The sequence below is a fragment of the Talaromyces atroroseus genome, assembly GCF_001907595.1.
Source record: "Talaromyces atroroseus strain IBT 11181 chromosome Unknown scaffold_2, whole genome shotgun sequence".
In the NCBI taxonomy this organism is placed as follows: domain Eukaryota; kingdom Fungi; phylum Ascomycota; class Eurotiomycetes; order Eurotiales; family Trichocomaceae; genus Talaromyces; species Talaromyces atroroseus.
Window position 1 is genome coordinate 203,985 of NW_017971434.1, and position 22,706 is coordinate 226,690.

The 22,706-nt window shown below is 46.7% G+C and overlaps 8 protein-coding genes across 8 annotated transcripts; 2 read left to right on the forward strand and 6 right to left on the reverse strand.

Annotated features, from left to right (window-relative positions):
• Positions 1-445: 445 nt before the first annotated feature.
• On the forward strand, positions 446-1,235 carry UA08_02202 (hypothetical protein; the record flags this gene model as incomplete). The annotated part of the gene is made up of 2 exons (XM_020264948.1): positions 446-1,149; positions 1,229-1,235. 2 exons carry the CDS (start codon positions 446-448, stop codon positions 1,233-1,235), a joined length of 711 nt encoding a protein of 236 aa, XP_020122368.1.
• Positions 1,236-1,596: 361 nt separating this feature from the next.
• On the reverse strand, positions 1,597-6,401 carry UA08_02203 (hypothetical protein; the record flags this gene model as incomplete). The annotated part of the gene is made up of 13 exons (XM_020264959.1): positions 1,597-2,081; positions 2,215-2,616; positions 2,723-2,917; positions 3,202-3,244; positions 3,567-3,678; positions 3,738-3,841; positions 3,898-4,066; positions 4,127-4,295; positions 4,385-5,281; positions 5,337-5,596; positions 5,651-5,767; positions 5,834-5,882; positions 5,945-6,401. 13 exons carry the CDS (start codon positions 6,399-6,401, stop codon positions 1,597-1,599), a joined length of 3,459 nt encoding a protein of 1,152 aa, XP_020122369.1.
• Positions 6,402-7,566: 1,165 nt separating this feature from the next.
• UA08_02204 (hypothetical protein) lies at positions 7,567-10,111 on the reverse strand (the record flags this gene model as incomplete). Its single annotated transcript, XM_020264970.1, has 5 exons — positions 7,567-8,799; positions 8,883-9,314; positions 9,385-9,673; positions 9,779-9,932; positions 10,003-10,111. 5 exons carry the CDS (start codon positions 10,109-10,111, stop codon positions 7,567-7,569), a joined length of 2,217 nt encoding a protein of 738 aa, XP_020122370.1.
• Positions 10,112-10,533: 422 nt separating this feature from the next.
• UA08_02205 (hypothetical protein) lies at positions 10,534-12,723 on the reverse strand (the record flags this gene model as incomplete). Its single annotated transcript, XM_020264981.1, has 3 exons — positions 10,534-11,567; positions 11,698-11,802; positions 11,868-12,723. The coding sequence occupies 3 exons, from the start codon at positions 12,721-12,723 to the stop codon at positions 10,534-10,536; spliced, it is 1,995 nt and encodes a 664-aa protein (XP_020122363.1).
• Positions 12,724-12,996: 273 nt separating this feature from the next.
• UA08_02206 (hypothetical protein) lies at positions 12,997-13,503 on the reverse strand (the record flags this gene model as incomplete). The annotated part of the gene is made up of 1 exon (XM_020264992.1): positions 12,997-13,503. One exon carries the CDS (start codon positions 13,501-13,503, stop codon positions 12,997-12,999), a length of 507 nt encoding a protein of 168 aa, XP_020122364.1.
• Positions 13,504-14,184: 681 nt separating this feature from the next.
• UA08_02207 (hypothetical protein) lies at positions 14,185-16,333 on the forward strand (the record flags this gene model as incomplete). Its single annotated transcript, XM_020265003.1, has 8 exons — positions 14,185-14,303; positions 14,357-14,490; positions 14,555-14,616; positions 14,673-14,878; positions 14,941-15,333; positions 15,391-15,524; positions 15,600-15,830; positions 15,918-16,333. The coding sequence occupies 8 exons, from the start codon at positions 14,185-14,187 to the stop codon at positions 16,331-16,333; spliced, it is 1,695 nt and encodes a 564-aa protein (XP_020122304.1).
• Positions 16,334-16,797: 464 nt separating this feature from the next.
• On the reverse strand, positions 16,798-19,497 carry UA08_02208 (hypothetical protein; the record flags this gene model as incomplete). Its single annotated transcript, XM_020265014.1, has 6 exons — positions 16,798-17,220; positions 17,278-18,182; positions 18,233-18,512; positions 18,547-18,579; positions 18,914-19,271; positions 19,331-19,497. 6 exons carry the CDS (start codon positions 19,495-19,497, stop codon positions 16,798-16,800), a joined length of 2,166 nt encoding a protein of 721 aa, XP_020122366.1.
• A 1,947-nt stretch (positions 19,498-21,444) lies between these two features.
• On the reverse strand, positions 21,445-22,483 carry UA08_02209 (hypothetical protein; the record flags this gene model as incomplete). The annotated part of the gene is made up of 5 exons (XM_020265025.1): positions 21,445-21,599; positions 21,658-22,000; positions 22,057-22,185; positions 22,243-22,363; positions 22,416-22,483. The coding sequence occupies 5 exons, from the start codon at positions 22,481-22,483 to the stop codon at positions 21,445-21,447; spliced, it is 816 nt and encodes a 271-aa protein (XP_020122371.1).
• Positions 22,484-22,706: the final 223 nt, after the last annotated feature.

A 22,706-nucleotide genomic window follows, 5' to 3' on the forward strand; every position in this document is an offset into this window, starting at 1 on the left:
AGATTTCATTTTATATTAGATATAAACTCTAATAATAAAGTGCCATGTACTTGTATTAACGTGTATAGAAATAATATAATACTGGCACGTATCTGATAGATTTTGGTTCATTTTAGTACACTTGCTGTTACTATTGGCTGGATGACGAGGCCACCCAATCAGAAAGGCATAATCGCCCGAATAGATCCCCATGGGGATCTATTCGGGCGCAGTATACTACGGAGTTGAAAATGAAAGGATAACAGCAAAGGAAGAAAAGAAATAAGAGTAACACGTCGTCTTGACATCATTTAGCCATACCAGTCCTGAGCATATGCAGGAATGGAAAGCGGAACTGTATATATAGATATAACTTCCCCTAGGATAATCATTCATCGAGGCATACAGGATCATCCATGCTCCGAAGTATTTGCATGTTTACTCTTATCAAGAGCCCGCGCACCATATGAACGAGAACGGACAGGAGAAGCGCAACTCGGACGCAGGTGACAAGCGCCCTGCTCCAAAAAACGGCCCTAAACGGAGAGCACCTAAGCTCAAGCCACGGTCCTTGGACGAGCCAATGACTGAAACAGAGAATGGCCAGAAACATCAGCAACAAGCCCAGGAGCAGGAAAAGGAGCAAGAACAGGAATTAGTACCACCCGTGGAGCAATCTGATCCTCATACCCAGGAAGACCGCGGGGCCAGTGACCAGCAATCTTTGGCCACCACCAAGTCCTCCAACAGCGAGCCCCAAACACCTTCAACTGAAGATTATCCACGGTATGCCCAGCCGGAAAGGAGGCGCTCTCAAGCAAAGCGGACCGTCTCCCTGCAACGTGACAAAGATGCACCCCCTCAGGTCTGGCAAAGGCGTAACCAATCTGAAGCTGAAAACTCGCAACTACTCCCGTTGGGTAATGTTGGAGAAGTCGGAAACACAGTCAACGAGGTCGGAAATGTGACTCGCGAATTGGGTTCCAAGGCTGTCAACACGGTTGGCAACACGGCGAGGGGAGCCGTTGGTAATGTTACTGGGGCCTTGCAACAACATGCTCGCCAAGAAAATGAAAAAGAGGAGCAACTGAGATTGCGTCTAGACTTGAATCTAGACATTGAAGTACAGCTCAAGGCCAAGATCCACGGAGATCTTACGCTACAACTCCTGTGAGTGTTCAGACAAAAACGAGAGAGCTTGGAAATCTTTTAGCAGGTATACGGATCTACTGACTAAAACATGTGATAGGAACTAGGAAATACCGCGTGGTTGCTTAGCATTGACCTAGTGTTCTCATTCTATAAATACGGCATAATTCATATTCATAGGTTAGGAGGAGGAGTTGGGTGAATTCATATTTGTGGCTGCCTTTAGCAAATATTTCATTTGAAAACTAAAAAAATCACTTGGAAAGCAGTCTTCATAAAGCTACCGTATTGTATACACTTCAAAGTTCCGATTGAAACACCCACCTACAATGGGTAGATAGATACACCTGAGTTGGATGTTCTGGCTTGATTAATTTGTTCTTCTCTTATGACAAAAAGTATCGTGGTCTCCCACTCACTCTCGTGACATTCCTATCTAGTTTCAGATAGTTCAGGCAAAAGCTGAACTCAGCCAGGACCATTTAAAATGGTCATTGCGGCCTCTTTACCCCTGAAGAGCGAATCCTTCACACTCTCGAACTGTGAAGGGACAAGCTCTGGATTGAGCAATCCAACCTGCGTAAGTACACTGGCCTGGTTCCAGTGAACATGCTCTGAGTAGAGCTTGCCTCCGCGAAGACTCACAATGCTAATTAGGATGACATCCACCTGTCTATTGGTTGGTGGGACACCGGGGAGTATCCAGTCCATGCTCTGGCTATGGATGAAACTCATGTATAACTCATCCACAACTCTATCTGCGCCAATGGTGCGGGACAGCAGCCGTATGTTCATGGATGGTAGTTTCTCGCGACCGAACACTGTCTCATAGAAATGTCGGAGCTCCTCTGAGCTACTGACCCCCTGTAAGCTTGGGGCGTAGAAGGTGGACGGAGTCTTCTCTTCCTGATATCTCGCCACGTAGTCAAAAGGGTCTGAGGAAAAATATCTAGCTGTCAAGCAGGCAGTCAGTCATGTTATCCCGCTAATAGACGTGCCTTGGATGATTTTCTTTTTTTCCCTTCATATATTTTGAACTTAAAGATCAAGCAGTTAGGATAGTAGCAGACCAGTGATGCTCCTCACCATCTTGAACATCCTCCCATACTTTTTCCAGATCTGGTTCTTTTCGAAACCCAGCTTGCAGAGCTTTCAATGTTCGGCTCCAAGCAAGATCGGCTGAGGTTCGATCATAGTGTCCTAGAGCATACTCAGCGAACCCTACTTCGGCGTTCGGGTACGCGTACGCCAAATATCCTAGCGAGAGCCGGTTTCCTGTGCCTAACCCCGTGTTGATGCGCCTTCTTTCAATCAAATGTCTGCGCCTCATCCCTCTGGGGCCGTAGTCCACATCCACGTTCTGGCGGGCAAAGTGCACAACCACATGTATGGACTCAGGAAACTTGGCTTCCGGGTGTGGAATCTTGGCTGGATAATAGGCAATCAATGCACATAGCTTGTTGTTGTTGGGAAGCTGCAGATAGTGGTCTAAACAGAACGCAGCAGCATTACCGAAGGCTGACACGATAGAAAAGTAAATACTTGGGTCATATGTCCTCAGGTAGTATAGTAGGAGCATTCGCAACATGCTCACCTATAACTCCATAGGATTCACTAACACTTAGGCTTTCCTTGATCCGGTTCAGCTGATATGCGTAGCGCTTTGAATCCTCCTGAAAGGGCAGGTATATCGTTTCAAATCCTTCTATCTCGCAGTCTCGCAAGAACTCCTGGTCAAAGGTCTCATCATCTGCTGTAATAACTAAGCGATCAGCTTTGTGGAAGGAAACTAAATTTTGCATAGTGCTGTGATAATTGTTGCAACGGTAAAGTATGCTGAACGATTATTTGCAGTTCAAAACCCCTCATTTGCAGAGCTCTGATTCAAAAGCATGCGCCGTCCTAATACATGTATCGTCTTGGCATAAAGAGATGAACAAACACCAAATTTCCGGCAGGAATTGAGGTTTATGTACTGGCATGCGACAATTGCATCATACTTAGAACTATTCCAACAGATGATGACAGAGACAAACCTAAGTTGTTTTACGAAAACGGTAAGTCACGGCATACGTCTTAGGGTTTGTTCTTGAGTATGGATGGCTGTGGCGACGAACTTGGTTGTAAAAGCGTCATGCAATTGTATTATATGGTACGTAGGAAATAAAAAGGGAGAAACAAGCCCTCATGGGAATATGGAAACATGGGACAAATACCGATGTAGGTGGCGATTTTTAATAGTAAGAGATAAAAACCCTCTTCGCTTGGCAAAGTTCAAGTACGTAGAATTCAGCAAATCATGAGTCTTTCCTTTTTAAACACCACATATTTTGGCTATTGCAGTGGCTAGAAGCCTTAAAATCCATGCTCAAGTGTCTTTGATAGTAAATCGTCAGTTGGGAACAAAATTTGCCGCCATGGGTTGGGGTCAAGCTTACGAGAGGGAGATTCCTGGAACTAGCACCGACATGGAAAGTGATATTTCCCGCTTGTGGCAACCTCCATTTCTGGAGAGCGACATCCCACACCCTGATGTCCTTACGGCGGATGCTATAGTTTGTTTGTCTCAGCTGCGATGGTAATCGGCAGTCTTTACTAGGTTTACTTACGGAAACGACGCTGTCTGGCTGGCTCGAGGGTGCAGATTCTTCACCTTCTGGAATCCTCGTAGTACTTTGGGAGGCTCTTCCTCTACTGCTGGGAACTCCACATACTACCGCCTTGTTAGGACTGCCCATTTTTTGTTCTGTTTGAGGGGTTGTAACCTACGAGTTGGGCGACTTCAGAAGCAATCCATTCGCCGGTGTTGGTGACCTTGGCCGAGATAGTAGCGACAACGTCATATATTGACTGGCCCTCGGTCTGACCATCAAACTGTTCGTTTGTTTCCTGGATACCATGGGCATCAGGATACGTGTCAAGATTTATACCTATGTTGCTATATTCGAAGGTAGAGTAAGATAGGCCGAAGCCGAATTCTAAGGATGTCAGCACATACTGATCAGCAGAAGTATTCGTCAGACTTGGCTCACCGAAACGAGGTGTAATATTGTATGTATCGAACCAGCGATAGTCAATCTTCAGCTTTTCAGTAAAGTTTGCCTGCGGTGTAACAGTATGCGGAGCTGAGATGGTGTGTGGTGGGTAGTCCGTCTCCTTTTTGCCGACTACGTGTCTGTGTCAGCCCTGGACTTATGTAGGATTGGTGCATGATACTTGCCTGTGAAAGGTAACTTGGCGCTAGGAGAGACATGACCCCAGAGGATATCAACCAAACCAGGGCCGGTCTGCTCTCCAGGGAAAAGAGGTGCCAAAACTGCAGTCACATTGGGGTTATCAATCCAAGCTTCCATGATCACGGGTCCGCCAACATGAAGCACCACAATAGTGTTGTTGCAGTTGGCTGCGGTTTCGAGAATAATATCCTCTGATCGGGTCCAGTTTCCAATGTTCAAGTTCAGATCATTGCGATCCATGTTCTCCCGCTGATATCGATCCGCGAACACGAGACAGACATCAGGGTTCTCTACCGCTAGCCCATTCTGACCTGCTAGAGTCTGCAGGATGATCGAGGAAGCATTGTTATCGAGGACCCATTGAACAAAACTGTTGCTTTCCAGTGCCTTTGATTGGATTGCCTGCAGTGGCGTAATCAAGTTGTTTGCCCACGCATACCCAGAACCACCTCCCAAGGAAAGTGTCCCGTTATTCTGCAGGATATCACAGTTACGGAACAAGGCGCCACATCCGTGTATACCCAGAGGGCTAGGTCCAGCATCCTGCCCAATGACAGCGATATTTCGGGGGTTCCTCAAAGGTAAACTGCCTGTGTTTTTCAACATAATAGTTCCATCTGCAGATATTTTCCGAGCTATCTCGACAGCTGATCGCAGCTGTCCATCAACATGAACGGGTTCCGACTCGGCAGCCTTGGTGGCAGTTGGTGGAAGAGGCTTATCCCTCTGGCCTGTCGCAATCCAAGGTGTAAGCATTCGGCTGACCATTTCATTCAGACGGCTTTCGCTGATAGTTCCGTTCTGCACCATTTGGACTAGTTCCTGGTCGTAGAATGGCCCAAGAATGCCCCCGAAGCCGAGGCCCGGCAAGTTAACATCAAGTCCTCCCTGGACAAATGCTTCAGTTCCCCAGGTAGCTATGGTGAACGTTAGCGGAGAACTTGGTCCTACATAGTACTAAACATAACGCACCTCCCCAGTCACTGATCAATGCGCCTTGAAAATTCAGCTCAGTCTTAAGCAACCTATTGTTTGACTCGGAATTGGCACATGAATGCGTGCCATTCACAGCATTGTACGCGCACATGATGTGGGTGACACCTGCTCGGATGGCCTCAGCAAATGACCACATATACAGCTCATGGGTTGTCTTGTCGTCGAGATTGCTGGAGATAGGGACTTGTTCCGATGCGTTGTAGATGCTGTATGGTTCTGTAAAGTTGTATGGGTTCCTGGGGAAATGAGCATGTTAAGATATCTGAAAAGATTAGTGGCATCATGCTAACCTGAAAGTCTCCTGTTCGTATGCGATCCAATGTTTAGACAACGCTTGGACACCTGAGTCACGTAGACCTCGAACACCATGCCATGACGCGATGCCAGTAGCATATGGATCGGCGTACCTGGTTGTAACGCAAATAAGTGAGATTTTATGTTTCTGTTTCTCTTCAATTAGAAGCAAACCCTACCATCCCTCCCAGTTTCGCCCGCCTCTTGGAGAACGGCCCAAGGGCCCCCCTTCCAAGAATTAGTGGTCTTGCCATAGAAACACGGATGATATATAAACGTTTACTACTTACCAGTGACCATACCCATAGCCACGTGGTATCCAAGGTTATAGAAATCCTGCCCCATGGAGTAAGACCGCGCGTACATGAGCTCTGTGTCCCAGGTTGCTGCGGTAGTCACACCGGAGGGCCATTGAGTATTTCCAGGCCTGGGCCCTGCAGGGCCATCCGAATAACACATCTTTGGAATCCCAAGTCGCGTGATGTTGCCAGTCTGAGCGGTACAGATTCCCTCTTGACCTGTAACCAAGGAAACCTTTTCCTGCAAAGTCAATTGATTTATAAGGTCTTCTGCGATCGACAACGCAGCTCCCCATTGCTTGCCACCATTCGGCGCTGGTGGCGGCACGATATAGGACAAGCCTGTTGCAGCAGGGATGGGAGAAGCCTTTCCAGTAGAGATTGAAACAAATGCCAGGAAATTTAATAAAAGTAGCAAGTTCTTCGAAAGGGCAGTAGTGAACGCCATTGTCGGAGCATGTGGCAGTTACACGCTGTCCTGAGGTCTTGTGAAACTCTCAACCGGGGTTCGCAGTCAAAATCTTGCGATTCCTAAATAGTAGCAAATTCTCAATATTTTTTTCCATGATCCCAAAGTATTTATGTATAGGAGCGGCAGTTATCTAGGTTTGAGCTACGTTGCTTTCCTCACGCCCACTTCTCTGTCCGTGATAAGATACATATCTAGATGTCTGTTTAGCCGCGATAGGCAAAAGTACGAATAGATATGTACGATTGCACCGGGCCGCATACAGTCAGTCAGTACATAAGCATGTTAAGCGTCATATTGGATCTTGCAAGCCAGGCAAGCTTGAGTAGATTGCTGCTGATCGTTAGCATGCACCTTGGGGTGAGGCATGATGAACTTGATGCCAAAATCAAGGTGGTTTTTAATCAAATGCCATTTGTGATGTCCAGGATTATGAGACCGGGTGAAGGGAACCAACTAGTAGTAGAGCTATACACATCTGGATCTGGCGAAAGAATGAATACGAGGGGAAGTCGAGGCGCGATAGCCCATAGCCGGATGGTTCTCTCTTTATCTTGCTGGCTTATCTTTGGAGATTAAGCGTCAATTTCTTGCAGGCTCAAACATTGGCGCCCGAGTTATAAAATGCACAAGGCTCGTAAAGCTGTAAAGTAGGTACCGTGGGAAAGTTTGAGAAGCAAAAAAATCTTGGAAAAGGGGTTATACAAGCAGAACACTCTCAGAAGTTATTTCGCTTCTTCCCTCTGCGTCTATTTCCAAGCCGAATCCGGTAGTGGATTAATATCAAATTCGACAGGTTCTTATAATTGCATGTCAAGAAGATCTCCGAGGCTCATGAAGCCGAGAAAAACAAAAACAAGAGTCCATCGAGACAGACCTGCGTGAAGGAAGCGAAGTAAAGGATCATATGAAGCATGACTCGATAGAGACTAACCCTGTGCGATATACGAGTCGCAATTTCTGATAAAGATACTATACGGGCTGTAATCATAAAGATCATCAGCATGCAATGTGGATAGTTACAATCGTGTTTATTTATAAAAGAGAGAAAACCTCCCATCTATGAATAATTGTCGTTAATCTACACCACTACTAGCATTGTACAGGTGCATACGTACTGAGTCAAGATTCGGGAGGGACGTCCTTAGTTATGTTTCTTCACCTCCGGGCTTTGGTACGACTGAATGATCTTGCTTCCGATGTGTAGCGATTCCTTCCAATTCTTTTGCCTTTCCCAGAATGAGTCAGAAGCGCGTGCTGCATGCAATGTACGTGCTCTAGCATCCTCTTCCAAAGTTGCCCGAGTAATCTTCTCATTGACACCATCAGTATCAACATCACTGGCCAAATCGCTGCCCTCCTTGTCAAATTGGGGCTCATCGATTTGCGGAATATAGCTCTTGCGTAGCAGGATTTTCTGAATTTGTTCTTCTCGTATGCTAGGCATTTCGATTTTCTGCATCGCCTTCTCGACCGCGTACCGTACCCCCAAGTAGATATGTTCAGAGAAAAACACTATGGTCATAAGCGTCCACCCAGTAATCTTGCCGGGAGTTCCATCGCTATCGAGCCCACCGCTGTGGAACATGTATACCAGGGCTGGGCTCGTAATGCTACCAACCCAGGCGAGAAGTCCCAAAGTGTCGAGCCATGGTCCAATAGTATCCGCACGCTCCGGGACTGGACGCTTGAACTCTCTGCAGATCTTGAAAAAGTCGGATCGCAGCTCGAGCCAATTGTTGAAAAGAAACGCAACCGGGACCAGTGGCCATACAGTTGAGAATAGCGACAAAAACCCGAACTGAATAGCCATCTGTCGGAGGTCGTCTGTGGTATCGTACTCTGGCAAATCTGCTTCGTCGCGCACTTTCTTAAGGAATGCGACTTCGTCGGGGTGATCCTCATATGCAGAACTTCCCTTGTCCTGAGCATTGGCTTTTTCCTCTGAATATTGCTTGTACTTGGAACTCAATCGCTGCAAGATGAACGGCAACCCGGTCTCCAGGAAGAGATTCACAACCTGTGCAGTCACAGCGAAGTAAACCACTTGTTCGTGGAGACGGTTGGGGTCAATTTTGAACTCGGAGTGTTTGATAGTCTTTTCATCTTCCGGTGACACAAATGGGCGCACAGTCGCTCGGAAAACATCAAGGTACGGGACAATAGCATGGCCAAACGGAATATAGACAAACGCTGTCAGAAAGATTGCTAGGTAAGATGTGATGAAGTTGATGACAAGCATCTTTTGTATCATGGCCACATCACGTTCTTCTTTTGTCTCGTAATTTTCAAAGTCTGTAAGTCGTTCAGCTACATTGGTAAGGATAGTGCTAGCAATAGGAAGAATAGAGGAAAGTAGGACCGTCGGGATGAAAACCTGCACAATTAGCGAAAGTTCTTAGGGTGAATGGGAAAAAACAAAAAGCAAAGACAAAAAGAGAAGCGTGGTCTATAACTCACGAGATATGTTTTCAACGGGCCATTGTAGACTTCAGAAATGAATATTTCAATGGCAAAGCAAGTAGCAATGACTGCGCCCAAAGCAGCTGTCGCTACCAACGCAAAGGGTATTTGAAGAAGCTGTCTTTGCAGGCGCTTTGTCCAGGGAAAAACGGGCCGAAGCTCACCAGTAGCTTCATCCCTGACTTCACTTTCTGGCTTGAAGTCTCTATTCTTAGATGAGAGAACGGAAACACCGCGGACTTGCCAGCGAAGACTAAAATCGACTTCCTTCCGCTTCCAGAATTCGACAAATACCACGCACCAAACGCAGTTGACAATGGCATATATTGGCGAGTAATATGATAGCATAAGCCAGGAGGAGATGCCGAAAAGAGCAGGGAAGAATAAGAACTTGAAGTACGTCTGCAAGAAAGAGAAGTAGAATCCGACCTACAAATTACCGTAGGTATGAGCATTCTTGTCCAAAACCCAAAACAAAGGCAGCAGTGATCCTTCTTACCTTCTCTCCAAACTTGTCGCGAATCTGATCAAGATCTTCATTTGTCAGGAAGGTTTTTTTACTCCAGTCCCTGATCCAAGCTTGGTTCGTTTTGTCGTCATGAAGGGGGAAAAGCGAGTGGACATATTTCCATTTTCCAAACTTCGGAGTAATGTTTGCACCACCGTGGTCAGCAGGGGCGGTTAACATGTAATAAATAACACGTAGCCGTTCTGCGTCTGTCTGCGGTCCTGGGGACGAGTCACCATCAGGTTGAGTGTTGCGCAGTCCATAGAGCCAGTCCCGGACGCTATATGAATCAATTATGGGAGATTAGAGACTATCATAAAAGGACAGGGAGAAAAAGTATACACAGCAGAATAGAAAAGGAGAAGAAGATCTAAGATGTGCCTACCGTGAAGTGTGCGTAGCTCTCAGTAAACTCTTCTGAGGGGCTCTAATGAAGACCAACAACGAAGTCCGATCGCACGGTCTGACTTCGGTGAGAAAACCCACGCCAGCAAGAGTTTGCAGCAAGTTGTTGAGCTGTGATATGGCTTCTTGCCGATCTGCATGTATACACGTATGCGTTAGAGCGCCAGGTCCTCAAGGGAACATGATTGAGGCGTAGCAACTAACCAGGACCGCCGAAAGAATAGCGAATGACATAGTCAACATCGTAGTTGCCCCGCGGGCCGTCGCTGGAGGGTGTTGCAGTCATTGAAGCCGAGCTCTCATTCCATGCCATTGACTGGCAAGTCCCTCTTAGTTGTTAGTTTACAGGATAAAAAGCGGAGAGGAATCATCCTGCGTCGATAGCGCCAGAACAGGGCGGTGAGCTGAGCTCAAAAATCGAGTCGACTACGTCATCACAGCCGATAAAGCCCTAACCCCCTAGTCATCAACCTAAAATCTATTAATAGTCATCGATGTCAAAATCTATTTTATTCTTCATTAATTTGCTAGTAATCTGAAGGTTCTAGTCGTACGTTTTGGAGGAGAACCGGCTACAATGCTTATTTCAACGCGATTACACGTCGCCCATTTTGACAGCGAAAGCACTCTCTCTGTTCAAGTCTAATCAACCGCTCCTGCTTATATATACACAGACAAACTTCCCTAGCCAATTCTTAATTTTTGTTCTAACAGAAGACCACTTAGGTATCTTCGCTATCTCTGAGAGACAATATCGTTAAGCTTGATGACCTGTGATGAGATTAGGTACTCAAAGCCGTGCTTCTTTGCTTCGCCAAACCATGTCGTGACGGGAATTACGGGTAGTTTCCGCCATTCCTGATAAAGAGCAGAGCCCTCGAACCCGAACAGCGTGCACCAACCCTCTCCATTGAGACATGCTGAATTGGCATGGTAGTGGTAGCGAATTTCACCGCTGCCATGGTTCTCTCTGTGCAGCCGTTGGACCTCGCTGCAGATAAAGTTCGACAAATCTGCGACGCGGGCAAAGGACATCGAGGACCCGGAAAGATCCTCATGTTGAAATCGCTTGCCTAGCTTTGTACCCATGCGGCAAATTGCATCAGTAACTTCAGAACGGCTGACGGGATTGTGTCCTGCATTATCATTCTTTGTAGCCCCATCAAGCATGCGAATAATCGTCACTGGAACTTGAAGTGTTTTCTGAGCCTCTTTCAACAGTATCTCATTGATATATTTGCTAGCGAGATACCCAGTGACGTCGGCCTGAGAAAGGTCTGAAACAGAGTGGATATTCTCGACAGCCCCGGAAGAGATGAAGATGACCGGTGTCTTTCTGAGTGCTGCTAGACGCAGTAGTTCTTTTGTTGAGCCTTCATTTGTTGATCTAAGTAAGCGATAGGGGTTCCAGAACGATCGATCGCTTCCACGGTGCAAGATGACATCCGCCTGTTGACCAAGAGTCTTGAAATGCTCGGCAGAAAGGCCTAGGGAAGGGCTAGTCAGGTCACCTTTATAGACCTCAACTTTCGAAAGTGACTCTGAGAGCAGCAAATTGAACGATTTTTGGCGGACTGCAACGCAGGAAATGCGGGATATTTCTTCCATATCGTTGAGTTGCTTCAAGACGTGGCGGCTGATGAATCCCGAAGCACCGGTGACCAGCACATGAACACCACCATTCTCATTGGATGCTCTCGTGCCAGTTTGCTCGATAACATTGATTAAATCAGTATTTAGTCGGCTCTCGCTCTCCCAGTCGATTGGATCTAGACGCTGCTTCACATGTACTGGCTATGCCTTCCAATGTCGTTTCCTCAAGAAGCCGTGCCAGAGGTATATCCAGTTGCAATTCTTGATGTATCAAGGCCTGCTACTTGACAAGAAGGAGAGAGTTACCGCCAGCAGAAATAAAATCAGTCTCTTTCTCGGGCCTGATCGACATGGTTGCCTCCCGCGGTAGCACGCTGCACCAAAGTGTCCAGATGGCCTCCATATGCCCATCTAAGTGGGCTGAGTAGCAGATTCAGGAAGAGCAATTTGGGAAACTGCTTCTTAATCAATTTTACCATGGCTTGTCATGGGCATCTCTTCAAGCGCAAAGAGCATAGCTGGACACATATATGATGGCACCGGAAGTTGGCGTGGTAGCAAACGTAGCAGCGACTCGCGTTTTTCAGCCGATATGCCTGGCGTGAATATTAAGTGACCAACCAGGAATTTGAGGTCAAGCTGCCCGCGAACCGTAATGACTGCCGAAGTGACAAGCCCATCTGCACCGTCTAATATTGATTGTTCGATATCCGATAGCTCAACTCTAAATCCACGCAATTTTACCTGGGTTCTTTCTGAAATCCGACCATCGAACAGAAGGGAGCCATCCTCACACACTCTACCTCTATCTCCAGAGCAGAACACGGTCGTCCAGCCGTGTTCGGCATGATTGATGCTTGCAAATTGGTCCGGGATAAACTTCTCAGCAGTCAAATCAGGTTGTTTGAAGTATCCCGAGCTGATACCGGGACCTCCAATTAGGATTTCGCCTAGCCAGCCAAGAGGTACAAGCTGCCGATTTTGGTCCACAATATAAGTAGAAACAATAGGCAAATGAAGCCCCAGTAGTACTCGCTCTGTTACAGAATCAGACTTGTAGTCCAGCTCAATTCGATAACTAGACAATGTTGCCTCAGCTGGACCGTAGTCACTGAACACGCGAAGTTGGGCAAGTTCCAATGATTTTAGAGCATCAAGCAGCGATCGTGAAATGACTTCGCCTCCCACACCTGCAACTTTCCAATTCCTAGCTTCTCGGAGAGTGGTGGTACCGACCCACAGCCAACTATTGTACTCAGATGGAGTTGCTTTGGTGTACTCGATATTCTTGTCGACAATCAGCTGGGTGATGGCTTTGGCATCTCGACGCATTTCTCGTGGTACAACGTAAATAGAACCCCCATATCTAAGGCCAAGGAAAACTTGGGTTAGGGCATGGTCAAAAGTTATGGCGCTCTGTTAAAAGAACATGAAACCTGTGTGTGCATACCTTTAGGTACTATAAAAGCGCCGTCGACATCTGTGGCCGTCATTTATTTCTCTCGCACGGACAAAAAGCCATTGGATGCAGCCTGATCTGACCGAATTTCTTCATTGGGCATGCGCCAGAATGAAACTCGTGGGTCGTCGAAATGAGAAATATGTTCACGGTTTTTGTATTCTAGATTTGAGATTCCCGTAATAATCTCCACTGGCTCTTCCATCTTGCTGAGGTTGACCTGCGATAACGGCTTCGGCAAACAGCTCATCAACATCTTGCTCGGCTATTGACACGAAAGTATATGGGTTGAGTTCGTAGTCGAATTCGCGCGCTGCTTTGGCAACGTATCCAACTCCGTAAACAGCACTGAGATCTATACAAGACCCGGCGAGTCCCCTCCGCCTACGCTGGGCAGTCAAGGTAGCTAGGAAGTTGTTTGCGGCAGTGTAATTGCTTTGACCGCTATTTCCAGCAACAGCGGCCAACGAGAAGCAAATAAAGAAGTCGACAGGAGACTGGGTCTTGAAGTATTCGTCAAAATGGACAGCACCTTGCACCTTGGTGCTAATGTCAGGTTCTGGTTGTCTCGACGATATATATCCGCGGAAAAGCCACCATCTTTGACTTTGATAGTTGATGCACAGGAGAGAGGCCTGAAATACTACAAGCATTTGGATTCGGTGCTTCTTCGGGACACCATGGCGTCTAACAGCGAGTTACAGCTATGAAAACCCCGCCAGCTACAAACGACTTACGTAGTCAGGTCCTGGGAAGCAGGTGCCAAGCACCATTTAATTACAGAGTATGTACTTAGAAAAGTCATGGCCCAGCATTGAAGAGAGAAATAATATCCGAATAGACTAGTTGAAGCTAAGAACGACATCATGAAATATACACCGGAGCCTTGTACGAAGTTTGAAGTCAAACAGATGAAAGCCAAGGCTTGCTGACCTGGCTTTTGCATCGTTCCCTAGTCCCAACGCTGCGACTAGTCTATGATTGGCTGTTTTATCCAAGACAGACCGTAGCATATAGCACATACCATGCAATATATATGCATAGATTAGTTAGAGATCTTATGCATTACTAATATGGTCTTTGTTTGGCCATTTCTAACGCACGTAAGGGTTTTATGACCCTAGACTTGCAGCCAACCACACGCGTTGTCTGATGCGTGCCTTAGGCGCCGAGGCCGACGTAGCCGAAGAAGCCCTAACCAGCAGATCAGATCACTGCCGGGGTAGCTGCTGCCTGGCTTTTGTTTTTGTATTTCTCGGGGCTCTTTGCTGGTTATTTTCCTCTGCTCTTGAAACTCCCCGAATCGTCCATTTGATTGGCGTTGGGCAAACGAGATGGCATCAGACAACATTCACAATGATAAGTCGCAGGATGATCAACACCAAGAACTGTCCCCGGCTCAGCAGCCGAAGCCCTATCTGTACGGGTGGCGTCTCTACTTGGTCCAGTTCAGGTACGCATCTGCTATCTTGGTTTGTTGGTGCTTTTTCTGATTTTATAATTCAGTCTATATCTGGGGCTCGTCCTGAGCATCATGGACTCGTCTGCTGTGTCCACCGCCCTCGTCACCATTGGCGACCATTTCGATGACTTTACACGCATCCAATGGGTAGTTTTAGCCTACATGTTGACCTATCTTGGTAAGTCATGCTCTTCAAAAGTTGAATGAAAACAGTTCAAGTCGCTCATATTATATATTCACAGGCTTTGCCTTGACATTCTCGCGAATGAGCGATGTCATTGGTCGGAAATGGGCAACTATCACCGTAGGTCAACACACGTGTATTTCCACCTCAGTCATTGAACTATCTAACATATCCAGGCCCTTGTTTTTATCGGCGCATTTTCAATAGGCTGTGGCTGCGCCCAAACCATAGAGCAGCTGATTGCCTTTCGTGCTTTGCAGGGTATCGGCGGCGCCGGCTTATACACAATGGCTATGATTGTCCTGCCCGAGGTCACTCCCCCGAAGAATATTCCTTTGATGAGCGGCTTGATCGGTGGCGTAAGTGTTGTATCGGCGGTATTGTAAGCGTTGTTATTCCTCGTTTTGTCTTCATGCTTATGCCTGACATGCATATAAAAAAAAGGGGACCGGTTGTAGGCGGCGTTATCACGACCCGTTCGACATGGCGCTGGGTTTTCTGGTTCAATATCCCCGTTGCTGGATTTACTCTGGCTCTTATGCTCCTTTTCTGTCCCGATTTCAAATACCAAGGACGTATGAGCTGGAAGCAGTTTGACTTTTTCGGCTGTATGATCTACCTCGCAACGTGCGTCCTATTGATCACCGCTCTCCAGGAAGCCGGTGCTGGTACCATAAACTGGGATTCGGCTGCATTTATTGTTTGCGTGATTCTGGCTGGCCTGACATTTATTGGCTTTGCCTTGTGGATCACATATCTGTCTCGAGGTACCCATTACACGATCCCGCTATTTCCGGCACGCATCGTCAAGCATCGCATTATGTTTTCGACCATAATGTAAGTATTTATTCGGCCTTGGTAGACGCGAGGATCCCCGTACTAACAAGTACTAAGGGTTTCTACTTGTGTTGGCTTTGTGTTTTATTCAATACTGGTGCAGCTACCAGAACGATTTCAGATAGTCAATGGAGACTCTGCAGAGATGTCTGGCGTTTCGCTTTTGGCCCTCTCAGGCCCATCGGCAGTTGGTACATATACTCCCTTCCTTTCCTCTTCTAGCAAGGCTATATGCAACAGTAAAAACCTTGGCTAACTTTCCCCAGGCTCATTCCTAGGTGGCGCGTTATCCAGCAGAAAAAACAACACGTTCTACACTATCATCGCCGGATGCAGTTTTATCCTGTTGGGCAATGGGTTATTTCATACAATCGGACCTAGCCATTCCATTCCGGCTAAAATGTATGGATACGAGGTTATAATGGGCGTTGGCTTTGGAATGATCTTCTCCACCACCACCGTCTTGATTAAGCTACACGCCGAACGGGAAGATACCGGTATGTTCAGCTCTTCAGCCCCTCTCACTCCCAAGGTCGTTTTAATAATCATATATGCCTCCATCTTAACTGACAGCCTAATATCAGCATCGGCACAAGGCCTCATGTCCCAAGGCCGCCTCCTCGGGGGCAATATCGGCCTAGCAATAGCCACCATCGTGCTCAACCAACAACTCATCTCCGACCTAAGCGGCATCGTGCCACCAGACGAGATTGACAACCTCCGCCATTCCCTGCTAGCCATCTCCTCACTTACCCCCGAGCAGGCGGAAGTGGTACAACAGGCGTTCGCGGATGCTTTTAAGACGCAACTCGTGATCAATATGGGTGTTGCGGGCGCTGCGTTTCTGTTCGCGCTGGGCACATGGGAACGACATCCAACCACTTTTGCGCAGGTCTTGCAGCGATATGAGGATGATGAAAATGCTTCTATGGCAACTGCTGCTGTTCCTGGTCAGAGTGACGACAGTCCCAATTCCCCAAGTAAAGAAGAATCTGCGTAGATTGTTCTACTATTCCACATCCCCGCATGACCGAAAAATAAAACATTTACCTAGCATTTGGGAAAAGGTGTTGAATAATTACGGCGATCCTTTCAGTCTTGCTTATCTGTATGATTCGATACCCCTTTGTGTTGGCTGCTGTTATAGATGAAACAAAAATTTGTTGTTGTACTACCTAAGTACTGGGTCAAAAGAATATACCTTCTCTTAGATGTATACCGAGGTAATTGACGACTGAAAAGTATAGATGTAGATAGAGTTAACAACGATGTAATTGATAAGTGGTATATACATGAAATTAGACAAAATGCAACCAATACACCTATCCTTTCTTTATGCTATTTGGTTTGTACCACGTACCATGCACAACACCTTTCCTGTCCTGTCCATGCCAATGAAAATTAACAAAAGTAAGTAAAACAAAAGACCGAATGAAATATGGAAAAGTTGAATGAATGGATAGACTACATGTACCTGTCCCTCTTGGAGGGACTAGGTATACGCGCATGCAATTGTCGGTCACGGCTTCGTTCTGTCACAAAATTCATGCTTCGGGACGGTGTATTCTCAAGAAGAAGTTGCGGTTCTTCTTGCTCCTCCTGTTTATCAAGATCAAAACCGCGCGGATAGTTGTGATAGTGGTTCCGAGTTGGGCTACCCTCGCCACGGCCAGGGGTTTTGGGATACTCTGGAGGGTAGTGATCTTCAAGTGGCCAAGAGGCAGGAGGAAGACATTTTTTTGGTTGTTGATACGGTGCCTGAGGCGGTGGATTCTGAACGTTTGGATATATATATCCATCTTCTTTTTTGGTGTATTGGTTTCGCAGTGCAATGAAAGACCAGTTGCTCGCCACAGTAATTGTTGTGATGGTTAATAGAAAGTAAGACTGGAATATTGTGAAGTTAGAAAACTTCACCATAATCACCCCGGGGTATTAACTTACGAAAGCTTTGAAGCTAATTGCATCGACGAAGCCGGTAATAATGGCTGATATCGTTTGTACCGACACCGTGGCACGCGCAACTCTTCCAGGGTTCTGATCCATACAACGTTCCCAATTGTTGCAAACATCATTCAATGCTGGAGGTCGAGCAGCCATATTGCAACTATTTTGGAGGTATAGCTCCCTGCAAGTTGACATCTCGCTTAATATATCATTTCTTTTGGCATCTGCTGCATGGTCAATGTCTTGTTTAATCGTCCAAACGAAGGAAGCAACAATCCATGTGACCAAAGAAAAAAGAAGCATATTCCAGACCAGTTGTAGCCAATACGATAAAACTGCGGGTAAATTCGGATGCGCATCGAGATAGGCAAAAAAATGTGCCCAAGTCCAACTCTGCGAAGGTACTGAAGGTGTGGTAGGTTCTGACTTCTTATTGTCCGTCCTCTTCCATAATGCTTGTTTCTCTTCCCGGCTACTCGGCCGATCGCTATCATAATCGCTATCTTTCCGCAGATGCCGGTCAATATCACGATCCCGCACTCGTCGTTTGTGGATTCGCCGTGCTTGGTCAGAAGTATGTTTTGTTACTCGTGGGATTTCTCCTCGCCCAGGGCTAGGCGCAAACCGACCGTATAATCCAAACAGCGAATTGCGTTTTTCTTTCCTTTTCGGAGGAGCTTTCTCGGGTGTATCTTCATTGTCCGCATTATCGGGCGAGGACATGTTCTCTGCACCAGAGGAGAAGTCTAGGTCGAACTTGCGAGGGGTCTGAAAGGCGGGTTTGCCAAAGATGGCGCCTGGGCGAGATGGCGATCCAGGACGTTGCGGGGACGGTTGTGAGAAATTGAATGATTGTGGGAGAGTAGATTGCTTTTTGCTATGAGGATCGAATATGCTAAATGCTGTATCAGTGACGCAGTCAGTCAAGTGTTCAAAAACCTTCGTGGCAAACCCAGGGAGCGATGTGACTGACGCTTTTTCTGCTTGTCGTGCTGCAGACCCAGTTGATAGAACGGCGAAGTCACATCGCCTGGGGCTCTTGTCTGCCACTCAAAGTCCATTGGGCTTTCTGCAGTGCGCCTCTCCATTTTGCAGGTTGTTTTCCAGGCGGTTGCTATGATGGCTGTGTCGTAAGGGTCAGAGTTGTTTGGGGATGTAAACACTTCTTGGCGGCCTGCGACTTCCCAGGCGACTGAAGCTTGCCGCAATCCGGTTAGCGCATTTGATACATTCTGGAACGCACTTTTATTTTATTATTTCTCACACCTCATAAATTCCATTGACCAACATCTGAGCACACTATTTCATACCAAGTTCTCAAAAGAATAAACGACACTAACACTGTGATACTAGGAAAATGACAAACGACAGTCTAATCAATCATGCAGCCAGCCCCACGGTATGGTATGAATATACAGGCTCAAATCTTCAAGGAACACGTAACGCCGATTGCTCCTCTATTGATGCCTGCTATGGTATATATATGCAATGAACAAGTGTGAACGCCAGTGTCGAAACAAAAAAAAGAAAAGGGTACATACGCCCCGACAAAGTGCGGCGTTTAACGAAAACAAAAGTCAACAGCGGTAACAAACCGCGAAGCTGAAAGACAAGTCAATATACAGAATTATACAGCGTCGTGCTCGATTATCTCAAAGTCGTCGACATCCGCGACATAGCCGCCGTTACCATTGTCGTCCTGCTTCGAGACAAACTCGTATTCCTTGGCGAGCTTTTCGGTCACTTTGTTCTCGTACTTGGTTTCAGCAGTGGAAACGGCATTCGAGAGGACGGTATTTCCAGAAATCGCATAAACGGCAAGGGGGTCGTCGGCAAGGATTCCATCTGGGGAGAGAGCCTCGTGAACTGCTTCGTCGGAAGAGGAGTCGCTGGAAAGTGCTTCCTTTACATCATGCTGGAAGTGGGTGTAGACGGCATGACGAGCCGATCGGAGACTGGACTCGTTGTACCTTTTCAGGACAGTTTGTGTACTGTTGATGATGGTAATGATGAGTGGGTGGATACGGGGACAAGGAAGATGATGCCTTACGCAGATGATGGAGGGAGTGCGGGACGCAGTCGCATCGGACTGGTAGCAGAGCTCATGTCCCAGCTCGCCCACCGGCCGCTATTGTCCAGACGCGCTCCGCGTGCCCACTTGGCCTTGTGGTCATGGTCACGCTTGGCCTCGGTAGCTGAGTGACGGAGGTCCGACATATTGACGGCGCAAAGAACAACGACACCACGGGTTTCCGCCAACAAGAGAAGATATGCAATGAACGAAAAAGCCTAGGTGGGCGTGTGGAGGAAAGTAAATACGCAGCAGAAATAGGCAGTAATCCAGGGCTGACTCACAGCTTGGATGACTCGCAACTCGGGTACCGAAAGCGGTTAGAGCTTATCAGAGGGGGATAGCCAGCGATAAGATAACAAACTCCCAAGGTACGTATGTTCAAAGCAGGACAAAATTCCAGAGGAAGAAAGAAATAGTCCGGGCAGTTTATATATATTTATCTTTCGGATGGTATCGGAAGAGACGGCGAACACATGAGCATCGTCACTGTCAATCAGAATCAAGTGTCACCGACCGTGGGAGCGCGGCAACTGCGACAACGCCCCTCATGATAAATAAGGGTTACAGCTCTGACGCCATAGCTTAGTGCTTAGTGCCCAGTAACACTGTTCCCTGCATTCACCGGTTTCTGCGCCCTGGTTGGACGAATAACGCAAGGTCCCAAGAATCCATTTCAACCAAGAGCCGATGCTCGTGGGCATGTGCCGCGGAGTCGGAGGTCCGAGCCATTTTGTCCGCTCGATTGATACCCTGAAGCTTCCAAACATAGTTCATCCTGGACTGGAGTTGGAACGCGGCTTGTATTTTGACAATTCCGCCACGGTCATGTAAACCAGCCAGCTAGAGATACATGTAGGTGTGTAAATCTATAGATAGACCTATGAAGATCGCCCAAGATGTTGACCACGGATCATCACGCTTTACCGGATTGGGAACAAAAAGAGCTAAGGTTACGGTTGCTAACCCTAGCCCTAGCCCTAAAGCGGCGCGTGCCTATGTCCTTAAAACGTAGCTCTCTTTCACCAAGTAAGTTCAGTTTTTTAAAGGACCAATGGGAATATGATTATTATTTGGTCTGAACTTTGAAGCCGTTGCAGGTATCACTCGACAAAGTCCAACGAGTCCTAAGCTGGCATCATCTCATATGCCTCATTCCCTTTCTCTTTATGATAAGCAGGCCGAAGGGACCCTGCTTAGCCTGATTTAATATGAAGACGAGATGAAAACACGAGGATGGAACACATCATTTTCATTTTATTTATTCTCTGAATGTATTTTCGATTACGATATGCTTCTTAATATACTTTAGGTCGGGTTTTGAACCCATTTCTTACACCAGAAAAGGGATTAAATCAATAAGACAATCTGTCGCAAATACCCCCTATTGCTTATGAATCGTAAAAGATGGAAATTGTGTCGTGGCATAACATTTTGCGGAAAAATTACTCATTGACTTCTAAGAAAGTCCTTGAGTGAACCTAGGTTCCAGGTAGTGATCAAAGCCTGGAAATATTTACTGCGTAAGTCAATGGGACAGCCGGTATCTGGAAATATTTTATTTCAGTCTAATGCTGATGAAGGGCTGGGTATGGAATGTTATTCTAATTATGGAAAAAGAAAGACTCAATTTGAAGCTTTCTTCCCAGGTATAGGGTGTTCTACAAGGGCGATTTGAACTATGGCGGAGGAAAATCTGCTGCTGCTCCAGTTTGTGTAACCCTTTACTCTATACTTTTGGATCTCCTGGCTTGACTGATATCACCACCGGGGGGTCTGTCGGCTGCCATGGAAAGAGCATCACGAATGACACTAGAGTCGGATACATACCCTGAGCTAGTTGGAATACGGCGGTGGGATGGGATCCGGTGACAGTGTATGAGGATAACGAAATTCTAAGAGCCCTTACTACCTAATATATTGCTTCATCTGATCCAGAGAACATTTTCTAAGCAAAATTTTTTAAGGAGACCTAAAGAACTCGTAGTTTTACTTTTCGATATACCGACATGGCTGCCATACTGGGATGCCATTATTATAGAGAACATACTCTAGTTGCTACTAACATCAATCATCGCAACCTTTATGATGCTTCAATAACCTGCCCTAGAACTGTCTATGACATTTTCACCATTCGCCACTTTGAGCTCATTCAGCATTCCAGTCCTGAAAACACCAACGTCGGTGGTGATAGAAATCATATCAAAGCCTTGTTCTACACGTTTGCGAGCATCCAACCCATCCGTACCTGTAACATTGTCAGTAATACTGTACTCACTCAGCGTAAGCAATCAAAAAACGCATACAAAATATAGCTGCTTTCTTTCCACAGGTGTGGGCAGCACCTAGGATTCTTTTGATAGCAGCTTCGTGCTCTTCGCCACCACGGCTAACTCCCATCATCTTAGAGAGATCGAAGGGCCCAATGAATAAAACATCGATGCCAGGAACGGCTGCAATTTTCTCGATGTTCTCAACACCAGACCTTGACTCAATCTGAACGCATATCGTCACGATGACATTGATGTTATCGTCGTAGGCTGTTCCGGCATCGATGCCGGGCATTGAGTGAGGAGCAAACATCGGACCATAGCCACGCGTACCGAGCGGTGGGTACTTTGCGTATTTTACAATGTTGGCTGCGTCAACCTGAAGCCAGAAGCTTTTAGTGGGAGGACTTGAATGCTTGACGCTGCGATAATCACCTCATTATGGCACATCGGGGTCATAATACCGTGGGCACCAGCATCAAGCGCGCGCTTGATCATCCAATCCTCAGCAAAAGGAACACGAATAATGGGACTAGCACCCTCGGAGCCAATAGCGTTGCATAGCTACAGGTTTATTAGCATAACATCTAGTCAACAGAAGCAGTATGCCTCAAGCCTGACCTCATAGTAATGGTGGTCGCTAATTAATCCATGCTCGGCATCAACCAAGACCCAATTGAACTTGGTTGAAGACCCCGAAGCTCCGTGTAGAATAGTCTTAGCTACCCCGGAGCTAGGAAGGCTGCACATAGTTTGTTATTATATGCCCGACATATCTGATAGATTGAACTTACGTGAGCCAGAAGCCGAATGCGACAGAGGGGCCTTGAAGGCTAGATCGGATGGCGGTGGTGACTGACATTATTGCATTCTTTGCATAGTTATAACAAAAGAGGGATTATCCAAAGTATTTGTTTCGCAAACTCTGGATATTTCGCCCCAAGAAGGCTCGGAAAAGGTACTGAAACGTCCGAAAAACACTCGGGGACCCGGAAAAGCACAACTTAGATTCTACGGACAGAAGAAGGATTAAAAATAATCAATTTACTCCAGACTTGGATGGCAGACACTGGTCGCTGCTTCAC